Source organism: Vanellus vanellus (genome assembly GCF_965231255.1).
Source record: "Vanellus vanellus genome assembly, chromosome: 4".
Taxonomy (NCBI): domain Eukaryota; kingdom Metazoa; phylum Chordata; class Aves; order Charadriiformes; family Charadriidae; genus Vanellus; species Vanellus vanellus.
In genome coordinates, this window is record NC_138909.1 from 32,166,119 (window position 1) to 32,193,107 (window position 26,989).

General features: G+C 40.3%; 1 protein-coding gene across 7 annotated transcripts in view; it reads right to left on the bottom strand.

Moving 5' to 3' along the window:
- Positions 1-26,989, bottom strand: part of PDLIM5 (PDZ and LIM domain 5) — a 130,470-nt gene that overhangs the window by 48,496 nt on the left and 54,985 nt on the right. For 5 of the 7 annotated variants that reach the window (XM_082482209.1, XM_082482204.1, XM_082482203.1 and 2 more), the window contains exons 4-6: positions 6,697-6,739; positions 4,893-5,314; positions 216-233 (exon numbers count right to left, since the gene is read on the bottom strand). In XM_082482209.1, the coding sequence (XP_082338335.1) occupies positions 216-233; positions 4,893-5,314; positions 6,697-6,739 (483 nt within the window). Of the gene's footprint in view, positions 1-215; positions 234-2,211; positions 2,229-4,892; positions 5,315-6,696; positions 6,740-26,989 lie in introns of all 7 variants that reach the window. The other 2 variants (XM_082482208.1, XM_082482207.1) reach the window with 2 other exon arrangements.

The following is a 26,989-nucleotide window of genomic DNA, read 5'->3' on the forward strand; positions in this document are numbered from 1 at the left end:
TTTTCACAGCGTTCAAAGGCACCTTCTGCGTTCGGACGCAGATGGGCAGCAGTGAGCGCTACAGGCACAGCTGAACACAGATTCAGTTCTCTGAACCCAACACAGCTTTATAATTACTCTAAGCTGACTGAAGTATTTTTCCTTGTTTCACTGCTGGAATATTTGAAACAGTAAAAGACAGTATTATCAAGACATCGACATGTTTAAACCTTTACCGTTTGGGTGGGTTTTTCCTTGGAGATGACAGAGTAAGACAGCAAGAAGAAGTTTTCCCAGCATAAACAGGAAAAGGAGAAAGAGAAAACAAGAAATAAAGTCAGAAAGTTGAAACAGAAGTGCAGCTAATTATTCTATCGAATTAGTTTTGTGGGAAAGGGCACCAAAATCCAATTAATAGCAGTAGTCTCATTCTCCTACCAAAAGGGCAGGACAGAACTCCCATACTAAAATTAAACTCAGAGCAATTTCCTTACAGGGATGAGAGGGGAATCTGTTTTGGTAAAGCAGGGTAGTCTGCTTAGCTCAGATCACGTGTCCCTCGACAAATTCTCCCCTCGGTTCCCAAGAGGCAAAGCACCAGCTGTGTGCAAGGGCCACCCAGCACACGCCAAGTCTTTGGCGCTTGGCAAAGCCTGCATCAGAACCAGCCCGTCTGAAAGTGTAGGTAGCGATGCTCTGGAGCATAACGTGGAGATATTGATGCTCGATACCTTCTCTGAAAGTCAAAAAAGTGGGGTGATCGTTTCATCAGGAAATTTTCTCCACAGTAACCTACATGCTGTTATCAATCCCTGCACCAGCAAGCTCGCAGGAGTACAGGATTTTAAAGCTTTGCTTTCAGTAACTGATGTAAAGAACACGTAATGGCACCGAGCAGTTTAGGAAAAGGGAACAGAGGATTCATAACCATTAATCTCTAAGACCCTTTAAACGCACATTTATTTTTACATAATTTACAGGAGATTATCTCTGAAAAACTAGCTCCTAAGACATAACAATTCTAATTAAAAACTTAAAAAAAATAAAAAACAACTTTAAAAGTAATTTTTATTTTTGCCACTACTTCCTCACTCTACCTTTAATGTCCAAAGTATTTCTGGTGAAGAAAGGTGGAAGATACGAATGAGAATGATGTAAATTATTAATTTTCAACAAGTAAGAATTAGGCTCACTCAATGGAACGCATTAGTAAATACTTAAGCTTAAAAGGATACTTAATACTTGAAAGAATGATGTGAAAGGTATCACACAAAATTATATCAAAAGATTGAATTTATTGACACACAGTATTAGTGAAGTACATGTATCACGTATCAAAGTTACTAAAAGAGGGAGAGGTATAGAAACAAAGACAATGGTATTTCCAGGATGGAGTACAAGAAGTACAGAGAAAAACTAAGGAAAGCATCAAAGCAGTTAATAGCAAAACCAAAACCTGAAAATTATAGCAGTAATTAAAGGTGTGGAACTACATGGAAATTTACACGCAGTTGACTGCATTCTAGCAGCAACCACAGTGAAATAAGTAGTCTTTTGCATTTGTTGACAGTGGTATTATAAACAAAACGTCCTGCCGACTTCTCTTATGGATCCCACTGGTCGCTTTTTTAAGGCTTAAGAGTGTACTAGTAATGACGTATTGAGGCAACAAGGTGGTGCCAGAGACAAAGGAAAAGTCAACGAGAGGCTCTCCCTTAACTCAGCCTTGAGGCAAAGGGACAAAACCACAAGCCAATAAAGCCTCAATCATATTTATCACCCTAACACGTACAAATCACAGTATATGGATGCTACTCTTTTTTGTGTTGTTTGCATGAATTCAGTATCCGGCCCTTCATTCCATAGTCCTCAAACCATTTTTGCTTTTATGCTGTATTTCACCATTTACTAGTTGTACTACCAACACCAATTCGCCATAGGCGCACCAAGAATTTATCAATACACACCAACATCACACAAGTGTTCTATGGAATAATAATAAAAAAAAGAAAAGCTGCAAAATCTAACACAGTGAAAAGCAAGATCACATCATGTCCAATGCAGACAAAACCATTTACTACACTAAGAAGTTACTAAGAAAAGCTGAAGCTGTTTTGCAAAATTGAAATATACAACTCTGTAAGAGCTATAATTTTGCAAAACAAGAATACATGCTGGTTATTCCAACAGGAAAAACGACCATAATTCATCTCCAGTGCTGTTGATACTAACTTTGTCACTGTTGTTATCTGCAAGGGAAAAAAAGTATTTGAAGTGTTAATACATTCTTTGCTTCTTTAAACATTACAGGAGTTTCCAAATCCAAGCTCTGGTAAAGACATATCATGTAAGTCAAACTTGCAATCATCAAGAGAACCTACGAGGGAAAAATTTAGCCCAGCTGAGCTTAAACTGAGTGAAGTCTGTGGACATCTTACCTGGTTTAAGCAGCAGGCACGCTTTCATGCAAGAGTTGGCAAGAAGGTCTTGATAAAAGCGTAATTGCACGCAGCCTAGTGAAGGCAAATTGCTTTCTTTCTAAGCCAGGACTAAACAAGGGAAACAAAACTTCCTTCCCCATCCTGAAGTGAAGGCAAATAGTTTATACGCTGAATGTGGTTTGAGGCAAGCCAGGAGGAAGGGAGGAAATTCTGAGTATGACAAGGTGCGTGTCTGAAGAACTGCGTTTACTCAGCAGTGCTATATCTATGAACAAGATATGAGTTGCCCTTTTTTTTTTCTTTTTTTTTTTTTGAGAAAATGAATAATACAAAACACAGAAGCAAAATGCAATTCATTTCAGGCTGATCAATTGTTCCAAACTTCATTATTTCTGATATTTCATAAATGTCACTGATTCCATTTTAAATGGGAAGATAGCTAAGCATCATTGTAGAAATGTAATTTTTCTAAGGAAAACTAAGTAGTGTAGCAGCAGACCAATATAATCACTTTAGGGGTTTTTGTTTGCTTGGTTTTGTTTTCCACCTTAGGACTGCAAGACTGCTAGACAGCCTAAACACACTATTGTAAGAAAGACAGCAAGATGAAGTAGGTTTTTACAGCTCTAAATGTTCTCAAGCTTTTCCAAAACTAGATCTGCAAGGCTGGCAGCAAGACAGGAATTTTTTCACCTGCCTACTGTGATACTCTTCAGTCGGTATTATTCATCCCCTCACCGTAAGGTAGGGCACGTAACCGCACTCAGCCAGTCATCCTCGCTTGATTGCCAAGTTCGTACTCTACTCCTGCAGCACTTCCTTCCAGGAGACTTAGTTTGGTTGGTATTGTTTGTCTTTTTCAGTACTAATTGCTGCTTTTGAATACTCCTTACGCAGTTATTTGCTAAAAGGAGTATTCCTGGAAAGATAAGAGATGGTTTACTGAAGCGTATTCAACAAGTCTACCGGCATTCGAGCAAGTCCTTGGGATCTCCCGATTTCATCCCACTTCTATGCAGCGTGGACTCCTGCCATCAGCTGTTTAAGAAAGTGCTGGAAGTTACCATGACAACGGCGTGACATAAAATGCATATGGACTGCATTATATAAGTCCACATACGGAAAATATTCCTACTGCAATATAAAGGCAATAGGTACCTAACGAATTTTTTCCCCCCCATGAGCTCAACTGAAACTACAATTTATTCTGTATTTTAGTTGACATGGATGTTTACCTTTCTGTAGGGTTCTCCACATACTTTATATATTGAGAGAGTATCAGAGGACAGAGGCACCAGGCCTATTCCTCCAACCCCGTTCCTTTGAGGGATGGGAAACAGTCATCACAGTTTTGGGGTTTTAAGCACAGGTTTTATGTTCTTAAGATCGAAGAGAAACCTACAGTTCCTCTCCTGACCTTTTTATTACTTAATTCAATCTGCCGGACAGTACGGCCGGGCACAGAGGCCAACTGGCATGGGACCACTCGTGCCCAGCCTCCTCCTCTCCCCGCGGCACAGCGGCCACTGGGAACCGGTCCCTGGGGCGCTGCGGCTCCCGAGCTCTGCCCAGGAATTTCTGGGAGAGCCCGAGGTGGTCCCGGCCAAAAACGTGTTGCTGAAACAGGGCAGCAGTGCAGCCCGAGTGCCCGGGACTGCTGCTGGGCTCAGCTTAATTTACTCATCTATTGTTAACTAGTCTAGATGCTACACCAGATATAGCAGAAGCCTTTTATGCAGCCTTACGGTCTCTTAAATGTTAGGTCTCCGATATCCACTTTAACATAAACAATCATTTGAATATAAAAATGACTCAATCTGTGTTGCTTTTTTTAGGGTAAAGGTAACATTTAAAGCTGAGGTATTTACATTATAATGCTGCAAAAAAGTCTGCTCAACCCCATCAGCTTCCTTAAACGCATCTTAAAGTTTCTCATGTGTTGTACAAAGAAGTAATGTGACATCTGTCCCTTTGCCTCCCTTCAGGGACCTTCCTCCGCCAGTCCTGCCGGGGCCACAGCTGGTCTCTCACAGCATCTTCACTCCTGGCCATCACAGCACCTACCGACCCTTCTCGACATATCACTCTGCATTTTTGAGTGCCTGCTGCTTTCGGTCACCGTATTTGGAGTCAAAATACACAGTGAGACACAGACAGCAAAATTAATACCGGGCTTGTTGTAAGGTCCAGAACACATCATGATACGGCCCTTCGTGTAAAGCATTTTGTGGTCCTGATTCAATTTAACTGTGACACTCTATGAACTGATATGTGTCACTCCTGAGAAAAATCATCACCAAAAGCCTGGCTTGGCCCTTCGAAGCATTCCTTTTAAGGTGTGAGTCCTTCCTCAGAGATTCGCTTCTGAGGACTCAACTGACTCCTCCGAGCTGTGTTTTACTCAACCCTTAAACAAGCCCAGCTTTTTTCCTGCGAGGCAAGGCCCTCACAGCAAAAACAAATCCCACCTACCCATTTTGCTGTTTACTCTCCCCCTGGTTCTCTCTGAATCCTCGTCGCGGCCCCTCGGCTACATCCTGGGCGCCGTCGCCGGCAGAGGCGCTCGGGGCGGCATTGTGGGCGGCGGGCTGCCGTGGGACATTAACTGCAGGTTTAGCAGCGCTCGGCGCGGGCGACCGCTGCTCAGCGTTAGGCCTGGCGTTAACATGCAGTCCGGGCGCAGCAAACGGGGCCGGGGCGGCAGCCAGCGGGGCCGCCGCCGCCTGGGCCGGGGTGAAGGCGGAGGACGGTGATGGGATGGAGGTGACTTTGGAGGTGGTTACGGCTCCAAACGGCCTCGGTGTCTTATTGTAAGCCACGCTCGCCGTGGCAGTGACTTTGGGTGCAACAGCAGAGGCAATGGGCACAGGCTTAACTACTTCTGTAGGTTCTCCCTATGCGAGGATGAAGAACAAAAAAGAAACACACAAAACCACACCAAACGCATGCACATTCCTCAGCAGGTATTTTTACTGCTCTCAGGGGAGATAACCTGCCTAGTGTGAAACCAAGAAGCACAGATGCAAGCTTTACCGAGACTGCAGCCATGAAATGTATGGGGGGGAAAAAAAAAAAAAAAACCACCAACAAACAAAAACCCGAGCCATGCATTTTAGGAAAGGGAATGATCCAAGCATGCACAATCAATATGAAAACCCACGATGCTAACTCCTCTTATCATATCCAAACCAGACACCCCACAAATCAAATTCAAGACAAACTGAAGAACCATTCTATTGCAAAACCCACTGGGTAACTCATGTGGAAAAAATCAGTGCTTTTTATAAAATTCCACATTCCACCTCTCAAACCCAATTCAAGATATGCACGTTCCATATACACAAATGGCATGTGCATGTATACACACACACACTGTATATACTGATCTGTTGAAATGGCCCTTGAGAGCAGAACCAAAGCCCTGGAGCTCATTTATTAGAGGCCCATGCTTTTCCAGTGAGCTTTTCCAGTTGCGCTCCATCCATGTGCCCCAATGTCTTCATATGCCCTTGTCAGATCAAAATACTCAAAAAAAAAAAAAAAAGTGATTTTTAAGTTTTTTTTTTCTTCCCCTCTGGGAGCTATGTTTTAACATGGTGGTTCTCAAACTGTGGCCTTTCAAATCATGGTCAGCAGAACAGTAATATGCTACATATTACATCCACTGGAGAGGATTTTCAAGGCAAGGCTATTTGTAAATATTTTCAGGTTTGCAAACAGCCTTATCAAAAAGGGGGGTTTGAAACTATTGCTTGAGAACATAACATTAGAAGAACTCAAGAACAAGTTACTTCCCCAGGGCTGTAAAGAAAGTGAGGGGAATTGTTCTCTGAAACGCTAATATTTAGATAAGCTTATTCCAAATATAAAGGAAGATTTCAGGGCCCATTAAAGAACAAAAACAAAACACAAAACACAACCAAACAAAAAAAACGCCATCAAAAAATAAACTACTACTTTTTTTTTCTTATGGATAGAGGAAAAACTTCAGCAATATATTTCTAAAAAAATGTCCTGAGAGTTGGAAGATAACTTTTATTCACTTTTTTTTTTTTTTTGTGGGTAACCACTTGGCAGGTCTCTCAATTCTTTTTTTAAGGCAAAAAATAAAACCCCTCCAAGATTCAAATGCTGCAATGCTTTTAATGTAACACATGGAAACCAAGCATGTCATATTGAAAGGAAAGTTTGAATGACAGCGCTTATCAACAACAGGGTTTGACAGACGGGTAACAGTGCCACATGCTACATTTCTTGGTTGCGATGATGAACATACCTTTGGTACATGAATAAGATCGGGTTTCGGTACAGAAGCCACTCTGGAAGAGGAAAAAACATACATGTAGTTTTAGAAAACATGTTCTTTAATCTTTAAGCATTTCCCTCTTGCAACTCACCAAGTCCACCCACAGGTATATAAAATATTTCATTTTGTTTCCTCTAAAGGAAACAAGAAGCATTCAAGTTAAACCTGCAACATTGTTGTTAATACAAGGAAAAGGCAAAAACAAATTGGATGAATTTATCCAGACACAACATTAGGAACTCCAGCATCTATCATCAAGTACTATTTCATTCATAAATTCATACAGCATATCACCAGTTAGGAGACACGAGCTCCAATTTGCTTATTGTTTTCCATCCTTTCATAAGAAACTATGTCACATAACTCAAAAGCTCTGGTCAGACAAATTGCATTTTAAACAGCGCATAGCCTTTATTCAGGCTTAACACAGAAAGCTTCCTTGTAGAACAACAACAACAAAAATCCTTCTGAAGGACTTAGCAAGTTAAATAACACGGAAACTTTTTGCACAGTCTTTGTTCTTCAAAGGTAAGGTTAATGTCACTTGAACTCCACAGTAGAGGACAAAAAAAAAAAAATTCTTCCAAACAATGAGTGCATAGAAAATAGTATGGGGTGGTGGGAAGGAAAAGAAGTATCGCAACAGAAAGGATGAAGAAGGTAAAGAATTGACAGATTTTGTTATACGTAAAGTGAACAGGCAACGCGTTACAGGTAAAGGCACCTGGCTTGATTGTTTTTTGCATATTTGCATATACTTATACGCAAAAATACAAACGCACACAAAAATTAAAAAAAGAAAACCAAAACAAAACACAAAGCAAGAAATCTGTCACACTAACATTTTGTCTGCAGACATTGCTGCTGATACGCTTGAGCCTTTCCATGCTTTTTCAGTAGAAAAGTGTCTTCCTGCCATATTTCAAAACATTTCTGGCCATATTTGGTATCTGCTTAGAAAAGCTGGCACTCTTAATGATCCAAGAACCAGCAATCATATCCTGCCTGAAATCACACCACCCCGATTTCCAACGAATCATCTAAACAGGGTTTTGAAGAACTGAAGCTGGATTCTCATTTCCAAAAGATAACTTGCCGGGGAGGCAAAGAGGTTCATTTAACTGGCGATCAGCTAACAGATGATACAATTTAAAGCACCTCTGTTGTAGAAACCAGCTTTTCTATTTTTATCAGGAAAACACAGAGAGCTGCATTTCGATTAGGCACACTTGGTCCATTTAACAACTCCTTTTTTATTTTCCTTTTGTCCTCTTTTTTCTGTTCCCCCCTCCCTTTTTCTTATTAATTACATTGAAAATGTTTGCTTCTCCCTTCAAAGGCATTTGGCCCTCAGAGCTGCAGCAATAGCAACGCTGCTGCAGGTTCAGTAACTAAAAAAAAAAAAAAAGGGAGATGCATATAATCCACATGCTGTGTTGGGAGAAGAAAAAAAAAAGAAAAAAAAAAACCCAACCGAAAACCAAACGTCGCATGAAAAGATCATCTTCTGCACTTCGCCTTCACCATTTGTGCATCGCTGCTGACACACATTATGTCCACATCACCAGTAATTCTCAACAGAGAGAGGGTTTTGTCCGCTCTGAGGACCAGGTCGGTTCTCCTCTTTCCCACAGAGAGTGCAGCCTATGAGAAGACTGACCTCCAGCCCTCCAAAGCACTGGGGTGCATCATTAATCACTCCTAATTGCAGAGTTGTCAATTTGCAGCAACAAAAGCAACAAGAAGGGAAAAAAATGCCAATACACATGGAAATTTTTCTTTCTTTTTTAAGACCAGAGCTAGAAGGAAACATGCATCTTGCTCTGTATTCTTAAGTATACATTTTTAATACAAAAACTTAGAAATTTTTGTGTATTTATTAAGCTGATCTAGCAGTAAGAAGGAGAAAGACGTTCATTAATCAAGTCAACTACCATACTTCATGCTTGAGCAAAAAACTTCTCTTCACTAATGCTGGATATTGAAGTTTCAGTCTCATAAAAGGAACATACTTAATTTTTTTGTTTTTACAAAATAATCAAATTTGAATCAGCAATGGATGAGATTGCTCTGCCTTCATCAATACAGCACTGAGAAAAAGTGATTTCAAGCCACTACTTCCAGACAATTGGAAGACATACTCTTCAAAATTCATCTTCAAAAATATCACAGAAAAAAGAAGAAAAAAGGGTGGGAAAAGGCTTGATAATTTAAATGTTCCCAATGTTCTTTTAACATTGGAGTCAGACAGCATAACATTACTTTATTTCACCCAAACATACTTGAAACGAGCACATAAATTTGTGTGTCCCAGACATACTTCAAACAGTTTAACTTGGCCTTGTTGACTTCAGACCATAATCAAACTAAGAACTGTGATTTATCCCGTATCGTATAAAGAAAATGCTCACCCAGCAAACTCAGCCACCAAGAACTGAATGTGAAAAATGCATGGTGGTTAGACAAGACAGTACAAAAGGAAATGCACACTTCAAGCTGAAAAGGAGAACGAGTCCAACACATATATTTAAGAAAATACTTCCTTCGGGGCTATTTCCCTTAAGATTTTAACAGATACTACCGAATTGCACAGAAAAAAAAAAAAAAATTAAACTGCAGAATCTTGTATATTTTCTTAGCTGTTAGCACTTCGTTTGCCACCTAGCAATTAAACATATTAGGATTTCATGCTGGTTTGGTCACGTTTAATGTATGAATATATAATTGATGATAAACGCTTTCAAAATGAGATGACATACTTGCCCTGTTACTACTTACTAGAAAAGCAGGATGGCTTGAAGCAGGATATTTTCTGAATGACTTAAAACTAGCAGTTCAATATATTAGTTTATGCAATATTTTCAACAGCATACAAACAAAGTAAAGACATAAAAGCCGGGTATAAATGCTTATTATAAACAATGCACACAAAAGACCTTGGCAAACAGTTACAGCTTCAAGCTTCCTGAGAATTATTATAGACAACAAGAATGGAAGAAGCAGCAGCCATCATTTACTGACAGCCCTAATACTGAAAATGAAAGCGCACAAAGTTTTTGCACAGGCTTCTACATCAAAGTCGTTTATTCTTTCAGGAAAAAAAAAAAAAAAAAGCAGCTATATTTAGCCTGTGTAAACACTTCATTTCGACCAAACATGATCAAATTTGCTCTCTAAACATACCACAAGCCGTTCCTCCCTGATGAATACTTTCATGACATTTAATGCAATTCAAAACATTCCAACTTCCAGCGCAGCCTTATTAGGAAAATGAATTAGTCTGCTCTTCGCTGTGAGCAACATGCCCAGAAAAAACTATTCATTCTTCAAATTCTCCTTTTATTCATTCCCTTTCCAAGTATTTCACCCATAAAAAAACAGATACAAGCAATTCAACAGAGCCCTTCTATAATTACCACTAACTGGAAAAACCCATTACGAAAGATAAAGCTACAGTATTTCATGCTTCTGCAATGAGTACAGTTTGATACATCATCTCCAAAGACCGATCATCGACGAAAACACTGCAGCATCAGTAATTAGCATTATGGCAGTAAATGCAATGCAAAGCAGGATTTTTTGGACAAGTCACAATTGTTCTGTGTGTATAACCACACAACACAGGCCGATATCCAGAGCCAATGAAGAGCCAACGAATCCCTAAAGCTTCATTGAACCTAAAATCCAAAAAGATGTTTCAGATTTGTCTCTCCTGTGAACTCCATTTAACGTCCCACCATCCCCAGTACTTCTGCTCCTTAGTAAATGCACTATATTACATTCATAACTTCCCAAGCAGATGCCAAACTCAATGGAAAGATCACTAGAAGGTAACTGCGCTTATGAGCCCCTCTATATAAACAAGGGGAGCACGCAGTATCAGTATTAACATCGGGTTTGCATTTGGGGTTTTCGTATCTCTGTAACTTAAAGGATTGCTCACAAACTCTAGTGTGAGATACGACAACAATCAGCTGCAAAAACTTCATTGCCAAAACAAAGTCAAGGTTGGAAGACTTTCCACAAAATTCTATTTGTTGTTCTGAATCAAATCTTTCTAAGAGGAGGAAGGAAGAAAAGAAGGAATTTTTTTCACCCCTCTCATTTTCAAAACTAACTCCTTTTTCCTGGGTTATCAATCAGGACACAGTTTTGGCAGCAGATGCTACATCTCTGAAAAGCCACAGGGGTCAGATCTTCCTTGCAAAAACCTGATCTTTTAGCAGTTTTGCCATTGTAGACTGCAGTTTTGTTCATTCACTTCATTTTATTTCTAGAGAGTAGTCCGTTGACAGGGCAGAAAGCTAAATGCATTTGCTTTTCATAAATTAGCCAACTCACGAAAAAAGATGACAAGCAGGAAACGTTTAACATACATAACAAGCCACGACTTTCACTGGGGGTTATCTGAAAGAAAACAAATGCAAATGTAATCTAAAGCACAGAAAAAAGAACAATCCAAATACATTTCTTTTTTCCTTAGACCCAAGGCCTTTCCCTATCAAAACGTAATATATAATTCATTTCTTACCAACCTTGCTCTGGCTCACAACAAAGAAAAGCCAAAACGTTCTTAAGCTTGCTTCTTGTTGCAACTTACACACCATCAGAAATGGCTGCCTTACATACGCTAATGGAACATACACCTACAGTTCCCACGGTTTTGTAGAAAAATACACACTGCCCGGGTAACACCAGTCAGTAAATCAGTAAATCAGTGCTTCAGCAATCTTGCCATGACAAGGACATGCGGGCTCGAGACTGCAAACCTGCGCACATCCCAACGCATGGCAAAGCAGAGGTAGCAAAATTATCACTAAGTACTACTCTATGAGAACTGGAGGCATTGAAAAAAGGAGACTACTTTTTTTTTTTTTTGTCTCCTTAATAAACACGGTACTGTTTTCAAACCTACACTCTGGTCATGGTGCTTGCTAACATACCAAGACATGGCCGTCAGCAACGTTTTATTTCTTAAGTCATCCTCTTTGTTCTAGTTTAGTTTGTTAGGTTTCATTTAGTTGAACATATCAAATTATAACAAATATGGAAACGTTAATTACGGTCAAACGACACAGGCTTCAGTGCTGAGCAGCTGCTTGAGAGAGCAAAGGGCAACTTCAAACTAAAGAGAAGATGGGATGCATAATGGCATTTCAGATACCGCACATCTCCAGGAGTCTTGGTATGAACATCTCATTCCGCAAACTAATTCTTACATTAAAAATGCATTATTTCTCCTCTTGTCCTAAAAATACTGGCTGTAAAATGCAAACAGCGTGAGAGACAGTTGTCTCAGCATTAACAAAATACTGAACAGTTTCTGTGGATGCTCCATTTGTATCTGAAATGGCAGAAAAGGATCTCTTCAGTCAAAAAGGGTATTTTTAAACAGCTTATACCTTTTGGGTTTCGTGTCCTTTGATGAGGTATATTTAACGGAGCATGCTGAGAATATGGGTATTTATTTCTTGACAGAATAGTACCTCAAGATAATACTTAACACCTTACTTCATTATATTTAGCCTGGGAATACTAACTTGCGAGTCACTCTCAACAGATTCTACGTTTTTTGCAAGTTTAAAGGGGGAGAATGAATATAATTTGCATGTCGGCATTTTACATTTGGTATACACTACATAGTATCTTTACACCCTCACATAGTGCACTCCCCCAGCACACTAAATTACGATGAAGTACTAGGTCAGGTAAAAGCAAGAAAAATTATGTTTTTGCTTTACTGGTGATTTGATAGTTGGCCAAATAAAATGTAGGTCCCCCCTCTTAAATTTAAATAAGGTTTGGGATTTCATCATTATGTGTTAAAATAAACAGTGCTGACATTTTAGGAGAGAAACAAGCTGCCTCCTGCTTTGGTACTCCTACTCACATAGGATTAGTTGTTTTCAAGACCTCCCAAAGGCAACCACCGCTCATAGTCTCATTCCTGTGGTCAGTGGCAACCCTACCGAGTGCATTTGTAAAGAGAGTTTAAGTGCAGGCAGATAATATTTTATTCTATTAAAGCAAAGCCAAAAAACCAAACAGAGAGCTAAGAAAAAAAAAATACCCTGGCATTTACCTCCCTTACCTTCTGACTACCAGGGACTTTTAAAAACATGCTTCTGGCTCCCATAAAGGCAGATACAGAAACCTGGAGGGCCCATGCGTATGACCGCCACTGGACTAGGGGGCACGTCTGTCTGTACCAGCCCACGACTCCCCCGGTCAGAGCCCAGAGAGGTAAAGCATCCCCAGTACCAAGTATGGCCGCTGCCTTACGAGCCTGTACGGCAGATCACTGCCGCTTGCCCTAGAAAAGCGACAGCCACCTTTCCTAAAGCCGCCTTGCCAAGTAACAGTATCCACACAACAGCTAAGTGCAAATAAGACTAAACAACCATGCCCGGGCTTTTAATAAAGCGGAATGTATGCATTTGATTTTCTTTAGAAGTGCTTATTAGATGCTAATTCTAACACAGCCAGCTACCTTTTAAAAATAGCCAACTTAATGAAAAGCCTAGGTCTAAATGACTCGCAGACCTAGTCAGCCCTCCAAAGCCCTCAAAGAAAAAAAAAGCTCAACTTCATGCTGACTTCAGTCTGTCATCAAATCTAGCTTATAATTTAGGAGATTCGAAACTAAACACTAAATTATTTTTTCCAGTGCTTTCCACAATATGGTGACTAATGTTTAAGTTACCTCTTTTGTCTAAAACACAGCCCAAATAAGCTCGAAAGTGCAGTCATATCTATTTTAACTGGAAATTCATGACACACAGCTCCCCAGTCCCCAACATATCCTTATTTGGGGTTTTTATTTTTCCCCCCTTAAGTGCATGCTTGGGAATGAGCATTTATATCAGTATTTTTACTCTCAAATGAAGAATCTGTGAATTTAGAGAGCCATTAGATTATTATATTTTACTTCTTATGGAATCTAAGCACATCTCTCCTCCACGAAGCAGTACACCCGCCCACGACTTCAAGAAAAACTGAGAAATGTAGTGGAAGCGCAGCTAATCAAATGAGACAAAAACTCTTCCCAAGGGGTCAGGCAGCAATAACAAAGAAGAGCCATGTCTTTCATCAGGTCACACCAGCATGGGAAGAGGTGTCAACCACCTAGAACCCCAGAAGCCCTGTCCAGGTGTCTTTGGCCAAATCCCAGCTGCCTCCTCACACACCTCCTGCTTCTAATGACTTATGATGACACAGGAACAATATGAGCAAGCTCATACTACAACTTCTGAATTTCCATCTGTGCTGTTTGGAGCTGTACATCATCTCAACCACATGGACATGCGGAGAGCCTGCCGCAACTGTGTGTCTGTCAGGAAAATCACTGAGCCTGGGGCTGGTCCAGAAAAAACAGGGACGTGGCAGAACCAATAGAGATGCGCGGGACTAAATACATTAACCAGGATGAACTCTGTTGCTTTTAATAGGATACAGTATGGTTTTAATTGTTTCCAATTAAGGTCAGGAAGACCATTAAAAATATTTGTCTGACTCCTGAATGCAACGCATCACCAAACCATCAAGTTTTCTTTCCCATCCAGCCCCTCAGACATCTCCTTCCTCCCTCCTACGCCACCCCAGCAGTGAGAGAGAAGCATTCACCAGGGTCTGGCTGGCAAGCTGCCGCAAGGACTGCTGTGCCTTTCCACCACAGGGACACTGCACACAGCGCGTACCTGCACCAGTCTTCACTGCAGTAAGTGTGTTTAGAGGGGATCCTCCAGCCTGTCCCCAAAAAGGGACATCGCCACAGGTAGTCGTGGCTGCGGACAGCAGAGCTGAAGCACTGTGAACTGCATTACAGAATTATTACAGGATCAATTTAATGAACATGCAGTTGCCAGAAGAAGTTAACTTCTCCACTACAGGTCGTCGCCTTTGTTGCCCTTTATAATTTCCGTGTATTGTTTGTATGTTTATATATTTAAGGTGACGGGCTTAGCAGCACGCATTGCAGGTCCAATGGGTTGAGAAAAGCTCCACATATGTCTCCACATGGCTGCCTAACAGAGCTTTAGATATCTAAAAACTTATATTCGAAATAAGCCTTACATCTAGAAGACTTCAAGTTAGCCTGGCCATCGCTTCTCACCGCACCTTTAAGGGAAAGGGAAGTCAAAGAGCAACTGCCGGAGTGGGAGTTGTAGCTGGAAATTATTGCGTTTACTGCCAGAGCGAGGCAAGAAAGATTGAAAAGCAGCAGTGATCTCAAAGAGTTAATTCCTGTAGTCAATCAAGTGGACAAGAAACCAATTATACCGGAAAATGTAACACCGATTAAGTAAAGGTGCATAAAACAGAGTGCTGCAAGTCCTCTGTCATTTGCAACAACTGTGAAAGAATAGAAAAATTAATAAACCCATCTGACTCCGACTGATCCAGCTAACTAAAGACTTTTCCCTTCCCACGGTCTAGCTTTAGAGAAAGTAGCTTTTAGCCTTCTCGGCTCAAGATACTACGGGGATAACATTCACAGCACGCTCACAGCATATGAAGCAATTAACTGCTTTTGTGGGCAACTAATCACTGATGCAAAACAGATGCAAAACATCTGATGGTCACAAAACCTGTTGAGATTTTTCACAATGCGGCAAACATTACTTCGGCCATGAGGCAAGACAAAAGTAAGCGAACGTTTGACAGGCACAATGTGTGTTTTTATTACCTCATGGGGTTTTGTGGTTCTGTGCCACAGACGTGACTTTCTACAGACAATACCCTGGACTTTTTCAAAGGCAGTAATTTTTCGCAAACTGGGTGGGGAAAAAAAGCCCCCAAAACGGTGCAGCTGTGGAATGCAGCTATTAACAGACACTTGACTCTGCAGGTACCACTTACCTTTCTATTAGGTAGTGTAACAGATTCATACGTAGTTAAACTTTCAGCGGTGGCTCTCAGCTTATATTTATCTTTGTTGCAGACCTCTAGAAAACCCTGTATACCTGAAAACCTGCCCGCTTTTCCCAGTTTTACCAAAAATCCCATCTTTCTCATACTGTTGTGCTTTCATGATGTTACCACTATATTTCAGGAAGACATTTCTTTTCCAAACAGCCAATCATTAATTTATTCTCATTCCACTCTTAACCAGAGGAAGGTAGGAAGAGCCCTATGGATGAGTCAGGACACCGCAATTTTGATTCTCAACAGCTGAGAGACGATCCTGCACGGCAGAGGACAGGTTTTATTTAAACAGTGTCTCATTTTTTCCTGTAGGCTGATGCTTAGGAACAGTTTATCTAACAACAAGGGTCAGTTCACGTATTTACCTCGGGTTGTTGTTGGTTGGTTTTTGTTTGTTGTTTTGTTTTTTTGTTTTTTTTTTCTCTCTATTCTTTACATCCCACATTCACTGAAGTACAAAAGTTACTATCCGAAATTGAGAAACTAAGCACTTACCTGTGTAGGTACTAAACACGCACTATTTAACCAGTTCAACTTGAACTATTTTCAGCATGTGAAGGGCACAGCCCATTTTTAAACCATGGAAGCTTCTTTTAATCCATTTAGCGACAACTGTCCCTTGACAGATCATCACATACCCTTTTATAATTACAGAATGCCTGCAAGTTAGCATCATAAACTGTGCATGGCGGAGAGATGTGTTTTTCAAAGGAAAGCAACAGGTGTGGGGCGCGTTCTGTATTTGAAAAACAAAAGTGTAAATAGAGACAAGTACCATCATTTGTGGCACCCAAACAATGATATAATGAATGTTTATGAAGGAAAAAAATGACACAGTGGACTGAAGGGGGATGGACTTGGGTGTCATTGGGTCAGGTAAGCTGCCTGTACAGTACCAGATTTGGAGCCATAAGAACCCGTAGTAGAGAGAACACAGTGAAAATTACTCTTCTCCCATTCTTAACATTGGGACAACACAGGCAAGATTAAGTCAATTTTTGAAAGAATTTTGAAATAAATGCCCTAAAAGCATGCCATACAATCCAGATAATATATCAAATACAAACCCCCTCGTTTTCTGAAAAAGTGGACCTAAGTTTCACTCCCATATATATTCAGATACTATTCAAACTCGCAGGTAGGAAGAGTCATATTCTAAGAAACGTTTCAACTTTCCAAAATGCAAGCTTTTCCATTTATCTAGGCTTGGCCAGGGGCGCAGGAAGCACCGCTGCTCACGCATGACTGCCGAGCGACTGCCAAATCCCAAGGCTACTTCAGGTTCTGGGAAGTAAACCAACAGCGCTCTAGAAACTTTTTGATCAGAAAACTTTTGGACCTGGGTCAAACGGCTATTTTTCAAGCTCGCTCTCTTTCTGGCAGTCTCATTAAACTATTGAATTCAATGGGCATCTGACTTAACACTACCATCGGAGGCGCAAAAGCAGCAGCACAAAAGTTTTGACTAACGTTTGCTGAAAGTCATCGTTTTCTTGACTTTCTGATATCTTCCTATTAATACTTTTCTTTATGTAACTAATACAGGGAAGAAAAAAAAATATATATTGACCAGTGTTCCAAAGCATTGCAAATGACGTGGTCACGTCACCTTCAAGAAGTTTTTTAAACGGGCTGTTTGTAAATTGGTAACATGCTCCGAATCAGACCTGTGCTGTTGTATTCCTCAGGAAGTTGCAGTGCAGATGAAGCACATCAGACTTCCAAAGCGCAACTCCTCATCACACAGAAGCGCAGGCTTCCCCCCCGTATTTCCTACTTGGAGATCTTGACAGCTTTGCTCGTGGCCTCCTTTGTGTGACATAACTTTCTGCAGCCGAACGAGAGGCTGCTGAAGGCTCCCTCCAATAAACCCCCCCCAAGGGAAAAAGCAAGGCACAGGCAGCATGATGACAACGATGATGACAAGACTGGTTTCCATCACAGTGAAAGAATTTCTTCAACTTTATGTTCCAGTCCTCAAACACTCACTGGCATGAAACACGCCTCAGCAACAGAATAATGTTAGCTGTTACTACCAATAATTTTTATAGCTACGCACTGGCCTGCTAGAGAAGGCGAGAGCACCCTCGGATTCTTGTCTCCATTTTGCTACTGGTTTGTTTTGGCATAATGATTAAGTCACCTTCAATTTTCTCATCTTTATCTTTAATTAGTCATCCCACATTTAATGCTTTTTATTAAAAGTAATAAGTACAAACCAAATACCTCTGGCTATAGAAATAAATGCAAAAAGAAGCAATTTGTAGGAAACAAAAGGACAAAAAGTGATCAGTTAAACTACCTCGATTGTCTCAGTAATATGACAAATTTGGCGTGCTTTATGCAGGGAGCAACACTATGTATTTCTTAATAAAAATGTGCCACCCAAGACACTAAAAAGATTTTTGGCAATTATGAGCTGATGTCTCTCAACCTCAGGTTCAATGGCTTGGGAGTGTTTTGCACCCTCCTGCCACATAAAAACCTGTCCGCTTAATGGACTAAGTTGCTGGCACTTATAACTCGAAGGGTCTCACTTTTTCAGTGAATCAAACTTTTTCAGAATGCCCATAGAGGCCAGGCTTGCTCTAACTCAATGACTACAGCTGGTACAAAAACAGTGGGCAAAATTTGAGAAGTAATTTATTACCCGCTAAGAGAGGAGCAATTCTTCCAAGAAAATAATAAAAAAAATAAGTTTAGATAGGGAAGAATTATTATCGTTACCTCTTTCAACAAATGCCTCGCAGACCCTAGATTACTGACTCCATGGAAAAGGGCCAGAGAGTTGTCCTAACACACGGAGACGGACAGCTTACGTTACACATCCCAGCCCCCTGCCCTTCAATATTCTTACCTACTCCCTTGTAAACTGGCTCAAGATCTGGCCAGGCTTTTTATCCCCTTTAGAGTAATAAGCAGCCAAACGCAGTATGCAAAGAACGGTAATTAAGATGAAATAGAAGATTATATATGTCTGTAGCTAAAGCCTGCGAGAAGGTAGCACGGCGATGTATTAGACACCGTACGCACAAGCAGTATACAACTTTGTTACGGCAATTATTTGTTTTCCGACTCCCATGCAAAGATCCTCAGGGCAAGATGCTGTTCATTTGCCGTGTGAGAATGGGGTTGGATTATCATTTTAAAATGAGAGTCTGAGAGTCTGCTTATACCTTTCACTCCCTTGACAGAATATAATTAAGGACTGATTTCCTCAAATGAATGCATCCCAACTGATTCTCCATATCCTCAAAAAAAGCACGCAGATATACCCATGAGTAATATTTGGACCAGACAAATACACGTATTGTGGGGCACGGAGGAGTTTTAACAGCTGCATTGTTCTAATGCAGCTGTTCACAATTACTGGCACACGTTGTGAGGCACTTCTGATTACTGCGTGTTTAATCTATATATAAAAGCATTATTTCGCTACTCAAAAGTTTGGCATTTAGATAGTAGTCTACAGTTTTGAAGCCTTGCAGATATCTGTGATGCCCCAGCTGGCTATTTCAAACTGTGCCAACAATTAAAATGTCACTAAAGATCACACCACTCTCCGAGGCATCTGCGTTATTTTAAGAAGTGAAGATAAACTGTGGCCAACTTCACATTGTTTCCTTAAATCTTTCACTCAATAACTATGGACACCACTGAAAATAAACGTGCGAGGTCAATGGCACCACAATTTGCATGCTAGCTAACGAGGCCTTGAAATTTCAAAAAGGTATTAGATGGGTTGCACAGGTCAAACCAGAAATGGGTAGAAAAGTTTCACTTGACATTGTGAATGGCAAAGTCATGCCATGTAGGAGAACCTACACAGTCTTTCAAAGGCATTAGCAAGAAAATCTGATATTTGAGAGTGGAGCTGGAGGGAACATTTAAATTATTTACCTGAAATACAGGAACTCTGAAAGCATTGGCTCACTGACTGCAGAAAATGCTCGTTACAAACAGTTGCATGCTAATTTGATCCTGCAAATTATTGTTATACAGATGCTTTTTTAGTAAAAGATACTGTTCCGGTAAGCCATGGTGAGGAGTGCGACCCCATAGTCCACTACTTGAAGACACTTTTTCAGGGGGAAAAAAGTCATGGGTCTCAGCTGCTTCCTACAACAGTTTTTAGGCGCGCATTTGACTTGGAGCTAGGAAACACATGATGTGAAACACTAGTTTCCACACTGTAAATTGCACTTCTTGGGTGATCTCTTTGGACAAAGATGAAAAGCTCAGCTGTCCAGACATCTTCTCTTAATAACACATTTATGTTAAGCAGACGAGGGACCAATATTCTTTTTCTTGGGCCAGCTGCTATCTCCAAGAGGAAACATCCACAAACAAGGAGAAAAATACTTCACCGACCTGTGGAAGGCTTAAGATTTCTGCTTTCTCGTGCAAAAATGAGAAATCATTTCTTCACAGTCCTGAAAATTCTGTGTAGTTAAACAAAGCTTGGGTTGGGTACGATGGTTTGGAAACCAACAAAGTAGTGCTGGACACCTTCTACTCTCCATACACAATATCTCATGGTCGTCTTGACTCCAGCAGTGTTGCAGTAGCCACATGCAAAAAGCCTGATTTTTGGAGTTCTCACCAGGGCTGATCCTTGCCTACCTAAGCCTTTCCCTACAGGCTTCACCAGAGCCCCAGAGGTGCAGAGAGTTTGAAACGATTGCAGCAACAAGAGCTCCCTTAGTGCCACACTGAAACGCTCCCACATCTACCATCACAGAAATCTGATCATCTTTTGGGTCCTGCCCATTTCCGCCAGTTTCTGCCCACTCCTGACAGTTTTACCTTTTGTCTCCTTGCCCGACCATTAGCAATCTCCAGTGACATAAAGCAGAGACTAGTGTTAGACCATTAACGGCATATACTGTACCTTCATTTCCGCATTTTTACCTAAACAGGTAGCAGCAAAGTCTGACAGATCCTCTTTAGGAAGAGGAATTTAAAAGCAACCCCAAACCCACCCAAACAAAAAACACCCCAAACACTCCACAACAAACCCCACTCAGATTGGTAGACAGACAGTCAAAAAAGGAAAAATGCTGAAAATGTCAAGAGGAAACGTAACAGTTTGGTAACTCATTATGAGAGAAGTCTTCCATGGCGTTCAAAAAAAACACAAAACCAAACAGCAGGAACATGGTGCGTCTCGAGAATGATCAGACGAATTCTTAGCATTTTTTAAGAATAAAATCATTTGGGCGAATTATACAATGAATAGGGCAGTGAAGAGTAAATATCTAACGTTTGCGATTACTCCAGCTCACCCTCATACTTCCTTTTGGCCTCACCCACAGTGGGCAGCTATTCAGGGTATCTCATCTTAACAAGGAGACATTCTCTAGCGCTAATGTATTGGGAAGAAAAAAAAAAAAATCCACCTCAGCCAAGAAAAATATCCATGATTAAAATAAAAGGTGTAGCTTTAATGTAAAAATTTGCCATCGAATTACATCCTCAGACCAAACCACATAGCAAGCTACAACCTTCTCCACCTCTCTTTTGCAAAGAAAGAAAAGGAAAACAAAAGGAACAGTTTCAGTATTCTTTATTCAGACCTTGAGCAAAGATGTGCTGTGTCTGCTAATTACTGGCTTATGGCAGAAACAGTTCAGGTCCAGCCCTGCAAGGTATTATGTTTCTCCAGGAAGGCTGCTAAATGCCTCAGGCTTCATTATCTTTAACAGCAGATTAAGTCCTTCTCTTTAAACAAAGAACCCTTTTTTCTCTCCACATCGAGAGTTATAAAATTTTGAATTTCTTTTATTCCAAAATGCATTTGTTATTTCTAGTATAAAAATAAACAAACACATATAAGTTAGGAATCCATCCTCCCTACCAAGATAAATCTACCAGATTATACCACCTTATGATTACATGAATTGTAGTTCTGATTTCTCCAACCTTTTTTTTACCCTCTTTGAAATGGACCACAATAACATTGAATTGATATATCATTATTTTCAGCACTGGCCTGCGTAACAGAATCTGTAAGTAGTGTTTGTTCTTTATTCGCAACAACTGTGTTGTGTGTCACTAAAATACTTTAAACAGCTAATGTAAGTAAGGATCATTTGGTTTTGTTCAAAAAAAAAAAAACAAAAAACCACACACCAAACAGTGACCCATAGATTTTATTCATTAATTTAAAATACTAGCTCTGAAATTTATCTGGATGGTTAAAAAAAAACCCAAACCTAACAGCTTTTCACACAGGTGGCTAAGAAGTACAGGAAGCAATCTGCCCTCACGCGAGACTTCCAATTCTCTTCTCAGTCCCATTTCCTGTTCAAAATGCCTTTTACGTGATAACTGTGATTTAATATTGATTTCTGATTGTTTTTTTTTTTCTTAAATGACAGTATTGTTTACCTGAGTTGTTCTGAAACTTCATTTTGTCCCAACTTCCCCGTAAGCCCAAGACATGTGTCCACAGCACTCTGCCACCTTCATCTAGCAGCCCTGCCACCTTCATCTAGCAGCCCTGCCACCAGAGGAACTTCAGTCTGCCTTTGCTCCAACCCGTTCAAATTACACAAAGAGGTTTCTGCTCCAGGAAAATTCCCTTCAGCCAAGTGTAATAGGAAAGAAAAATTCCACAACCATACTTTCTTTATAATTTAGTTCTTTAACGTTGCTCCTTTCTAGGCAGCTCCAAGAGATGCAACACAAAAACGATAGTCCCACCGTTCACTTATCTATCACATTAACGGGGGGGAGGGGGGGGGGGGGGGGGGGGTGTCTCTTATGGGTTAACAAGACTGTGGAAAATGACCGACTTGTCGAGCCATCACCTTCCTTCCAAAACTTGGAAAGGAGATAACTGGCAACTCCTTTGGCCAAGGGACTCCAAGATCACTATCGACAGCAGGCACACTTATAAATTTCAGTACTTGAGAGGCCTTGAATGGAAAATATTACACATTTTTGTACTTGCAAAAACTGTTATACATTATACTTAGCACAGTGTATTTTAGTGACTCCATGTGTCACCGAAACTTATAGTCTGCTCATGTGGAGTGGCTTTGTATGTAAAGGAAAAATAATCTGTTAGTAATCGAGAAGCATTAGTTATCTCTGAAGTCACTGTGCTCATTAAAACTTTGGCTTCCTAAACTCTGTAATACATTTGAAGAATGTATTCTACATTCCATTTTTCGCATAGAAGCTTAGTAGTTACAAAGGGTATTATATCGTCAATAGACTAACTACCCTGGGTTCGGTCATTTTCCCTCCGAAGACATTAAGGGAGTATTAAAAGTCCCCTCTGCTGAAGCTCGCGTTATTTCCATAATTCATTCCCTTCTGCCAAGACTTTCTCTCTTGTACAGCAAAATCAGTCGTAGCTTAAACGCAAACAACAGACTAGGCAAAAAAAAGCAAGCCCCCCAAAACAACGGCCACTCGGAAAACCCACTTAATTGCCTGCTGAAGACTTTATTCCAAACAGAAAGCAATGTCAAACACCAGCTTCAAAACACTTTTACCTGCTGACATAAATTCTCTATGAAGTTTCTATTTCTCTCAGACAATGACTTGTAGCCTCTCAAACGTCACCATTTTTATTTTTAAAACTAGCTTCTAAAACCTTCAGGGTTTTGGGAGGGGAGTGCTGTGGGTTGGTTGGGTGTTTGGTTTTGTTTTTTTGTTTGTTTGTTTGTTCTTTTAAGTAATATTTTAATTGTATCTTGGTAAGAATTAGAAGTGTTAGGAAATTAAAGCTTGCCAAAACCGTGGAGAAAAATACTCGGCAGATATTATAAGCTTAAAAGTTGTAAGGCGTTACAAGGAATATTGAAGATCCCAAAATATGAAAGCACATAAATCTGTTGTGAATTTAAATGTAAGAGAGATTGAAATCATTTGCAAATTTCATTTTAACAAACAGTCTCTGCTCAGCTTACACAGTCCACAAGAATGCTGGAAGAAAGCTAAAGCCTAAACTTGCGCCAATGTTTTACAAAGTATGCACCAAACACTTTGTTAGCATCAAGTTCAATTAAGCCTAAACACAGAAAATAAGCAGGAACTAGAATCATTTACTCAATTTACAAGAAAAGTAGATGCCATTAAGTAAAAATAAATAAATCAACCGATCCAGGTTCAGTTCTGGTTCAAGCAGGCACGACCCCCCCGCTGCAGCTACAAAGAGTTCTGTTTTGAGCATTAAGGCAAGTGAGCAAACTTGCCTGATTTTTAAGTGGGCAAATTACTACCCAAAGCATTCTTGAGATATTTCCAATATTTTTTTTTCCCATTTCATCCTTATACATTTATTGCTACTGGTTTTGTTTTTAAACTCTTGTGGATCAGAAACAAAGGCAATCTTTGTCATCTTATATTTTTGCAGAAGTCAACAGTCATCCAGTGATACGAGCCAACACCAACATCTCTGTGCTGAGGATGTGCCACATCATTTTCACCCTTTTTTTTTTCCCCATGTTTGCTATTTCTTTTCCTTCTTCTGCTAAAAGTTACACTATCTTTCCTTAAAAGCTTCCTCATTCTTTGAAACAGTATTCTTCTGACAACTGCTTCCCTTCCACTCTGCTCCCTTTGCTCTCATTGTTATAATCTAGATGCCCACCATTCCCACTTCTCCGAGCTCCCTGAAATTAGCAGCATCAAACACTTCCCTTGTATTGATTAGTTCCCTCAGGGTTGGGGAGCTCAAGGATCTGACATCTCCAGCAGCCACTGGTGGTGTCAGGTCACCCGCAAGAGAGAGGAGAATTGTGGAGCAAACACAAAACAAAAGCAGCAGGTTAAAAGGGCTCTTCAAAACCTTTATGAAGTTGAAGTAGGGTCTCTCAAACCTCCTTATTCATCACAGGAAGGAAGGGAATTTTTTATTTCCAAGCACTTTTTGGGCAGTGGCTCAAACACAGAAGGGCTCCACCAGAAACACCACGAGGTCAGGAGGAAAGCACATCCTCCGTGGCTCTCCCCAACTGGGAACCAAAGTCCTTTCAAGACTTTGCTGCAATCTCCACAAATGAAAGAATGCGCACATGAGCAACTGCAAAGACAAAGTGTCCTTTTTTTTTTTTTTTTTCTGGTTGAGAATGAGGATTCAGCTGTGACTAAACTGAAGTGTCAGGTGAAACCTCAAGATTTTCCTAGCTCAGGTGTCAAACCACAGAGTTGACAAAGGCTCAGATCTGGTGCAGACCCTGCCAAAAGCAGAAAACTTCACTTACTGAAGTGAGTAAAGAAAATTGACAAATTTTTCCTGCATAACTCACTGTTCATTATGGGAAAGTGGGGATACAGTGTGCACAAAGCTGGAAGAAAGTGCAATTGGAAAAACAAAAAATACCAAACAACAAACCCACAACGTGAGAAAATCCTTTCCACCTGCACGCAGCCCAAACACCTTGATGTTGTCAGCCTGTCTGGGACAAGAGTCATGGTGATAGATATACAAAACAACGCCCATGAGACCCCGATATAATTATTAGTTACAAGTGTTTATGATAATCAAACCCACATTTCTTGTGTAAGCACCCGGGTTTTCACCACGCAGGGGTTAGAGAGGCACGGTTTACTTCTCACCCCCCCCCCCCCTCTGCTGAATCATCACATACCAGCCACCACGGGTCTGGATACCAGACGAACAGGTTCACCGATCCAATACACTCCTCTAAGACAAAGCCATCCCTAAGGTTTTTCAATTCTCTTATTATTTTTCAGGCTTAGCGTTCAGACCAGAACACAGCCACTGAAAGACATCCTAATCAGCGTCAGGCCAAAACACGTCCCATCGGAAAACGCGAGGCGGTGGTGGGGACGTAAAAATCAATATATACATAGCTCTTTGTTACTCAAGCACCAGGCAAAGCTGGATTTTACTTCTAATATTGAACTAACAGCAGCATTAAAAGATTAAACTCTCAGGTCTATTTTACAGGTCAACAAAACTCTACAACGTGTTTTGCACCAGAGCACCCAAGAGCTCACCTTTCTTCTCATTTTATTTGCTTGTAGGAAACTGCTCTTCAGGAAGTGAAACCTGCGTGCACTCCGAAACCTAAATATTATTTAACAATTCAAACCAGATTTACATCATCACCAAAGTGTAAAAATAAGTACAACAATCAATATTTGCCTATGGGTTCTCAGCAAAATATTTGGAGGACAACACCGACACTTTAGTTCTCACGGAACTATCAAAAATGACAGATAGTCAGCCCTGATTTAATGGTCATCAGGATATTTCATTTTTCTTAGTATCTTCCACTGAAGTCCTCGGAGCCTCAACAGCTATCAAGTCAGGTCAGATTTGACTGTGTGAACGGTAGATAAAGGTTACCTCCATAAGAAAAAGAAGAAACTTCTAGTTTTAGGAAGTAAAACATAAAGCCAAACCAAGTCTGCTGCAAATCCAGAAACGGAACTAGATACCATCAATTTTAAATCTAGGCTTATCCACTAAGTCAGTTCTGACAAATAAAATAACACCCGAAATATCAAGCCCAGTAATGGAAAACATTTTGCATGTAATACAGCATCTTAAAAAAGCCTGGAATTAGCTGCTGCACACAGTAGGTAATATTACCAGAGAAACAAAAAAAAAAAAAACGTTTTGCTACATTATGCTAATGGAGTATCAGTGACTGTCACCATGAATACCACGGAAGTCCATTAGAAAATTAGGAAATGAAAGCCAGAATGGCTTCAAAGTCCTCCTGGAAAAATAATACTCCATGCAGATCGCTTCAAATGACACAAAACATAACAAAGTCCTAATAATATAACTTTTCTGACGGCTTGATGTAACTCATTAAAGAAAAAACCCTATGCTCCCCTCTGAGGATTATTTATAAATGGGAAGAAAACAGTTACCAAAAGAGCTTCCTGAAACACAGCTATTAACCTTTTCCTCAGAATAACTAAAAATCAGGACTTAACCAGGAAATCACACTAAGAGCAAACAACGTTGCTTGCCTACCAGCCATCACCATCTGAAATATTCAATGGCTCGATTTCTGCATTTTTCTGAAAACAAACAAACAAACAAAAAAACCCAACAACCCAAAACCCAACTTCTACCCACCCACCCCAGTCCCCCCCCAAAAAGCAAGTATCATCTGGGTGAGATGAGATAAGGAAAAACAAACAAACAAACAAAAATGGAAGAGTGAACTTCTATGGCTACTACAGGTCTTGAAAATTGTGGAGTAGCCCCAAGCACCTGGGATATAATGACTACAGAAAGGCTGATTTGGTATTGCACCATCAGATGAGAGTAAATGTAGGCAGTTGGCACTTCTACCTATTAAACAGAAGCTGTATTGCACACCATCTAGATATCAACAGT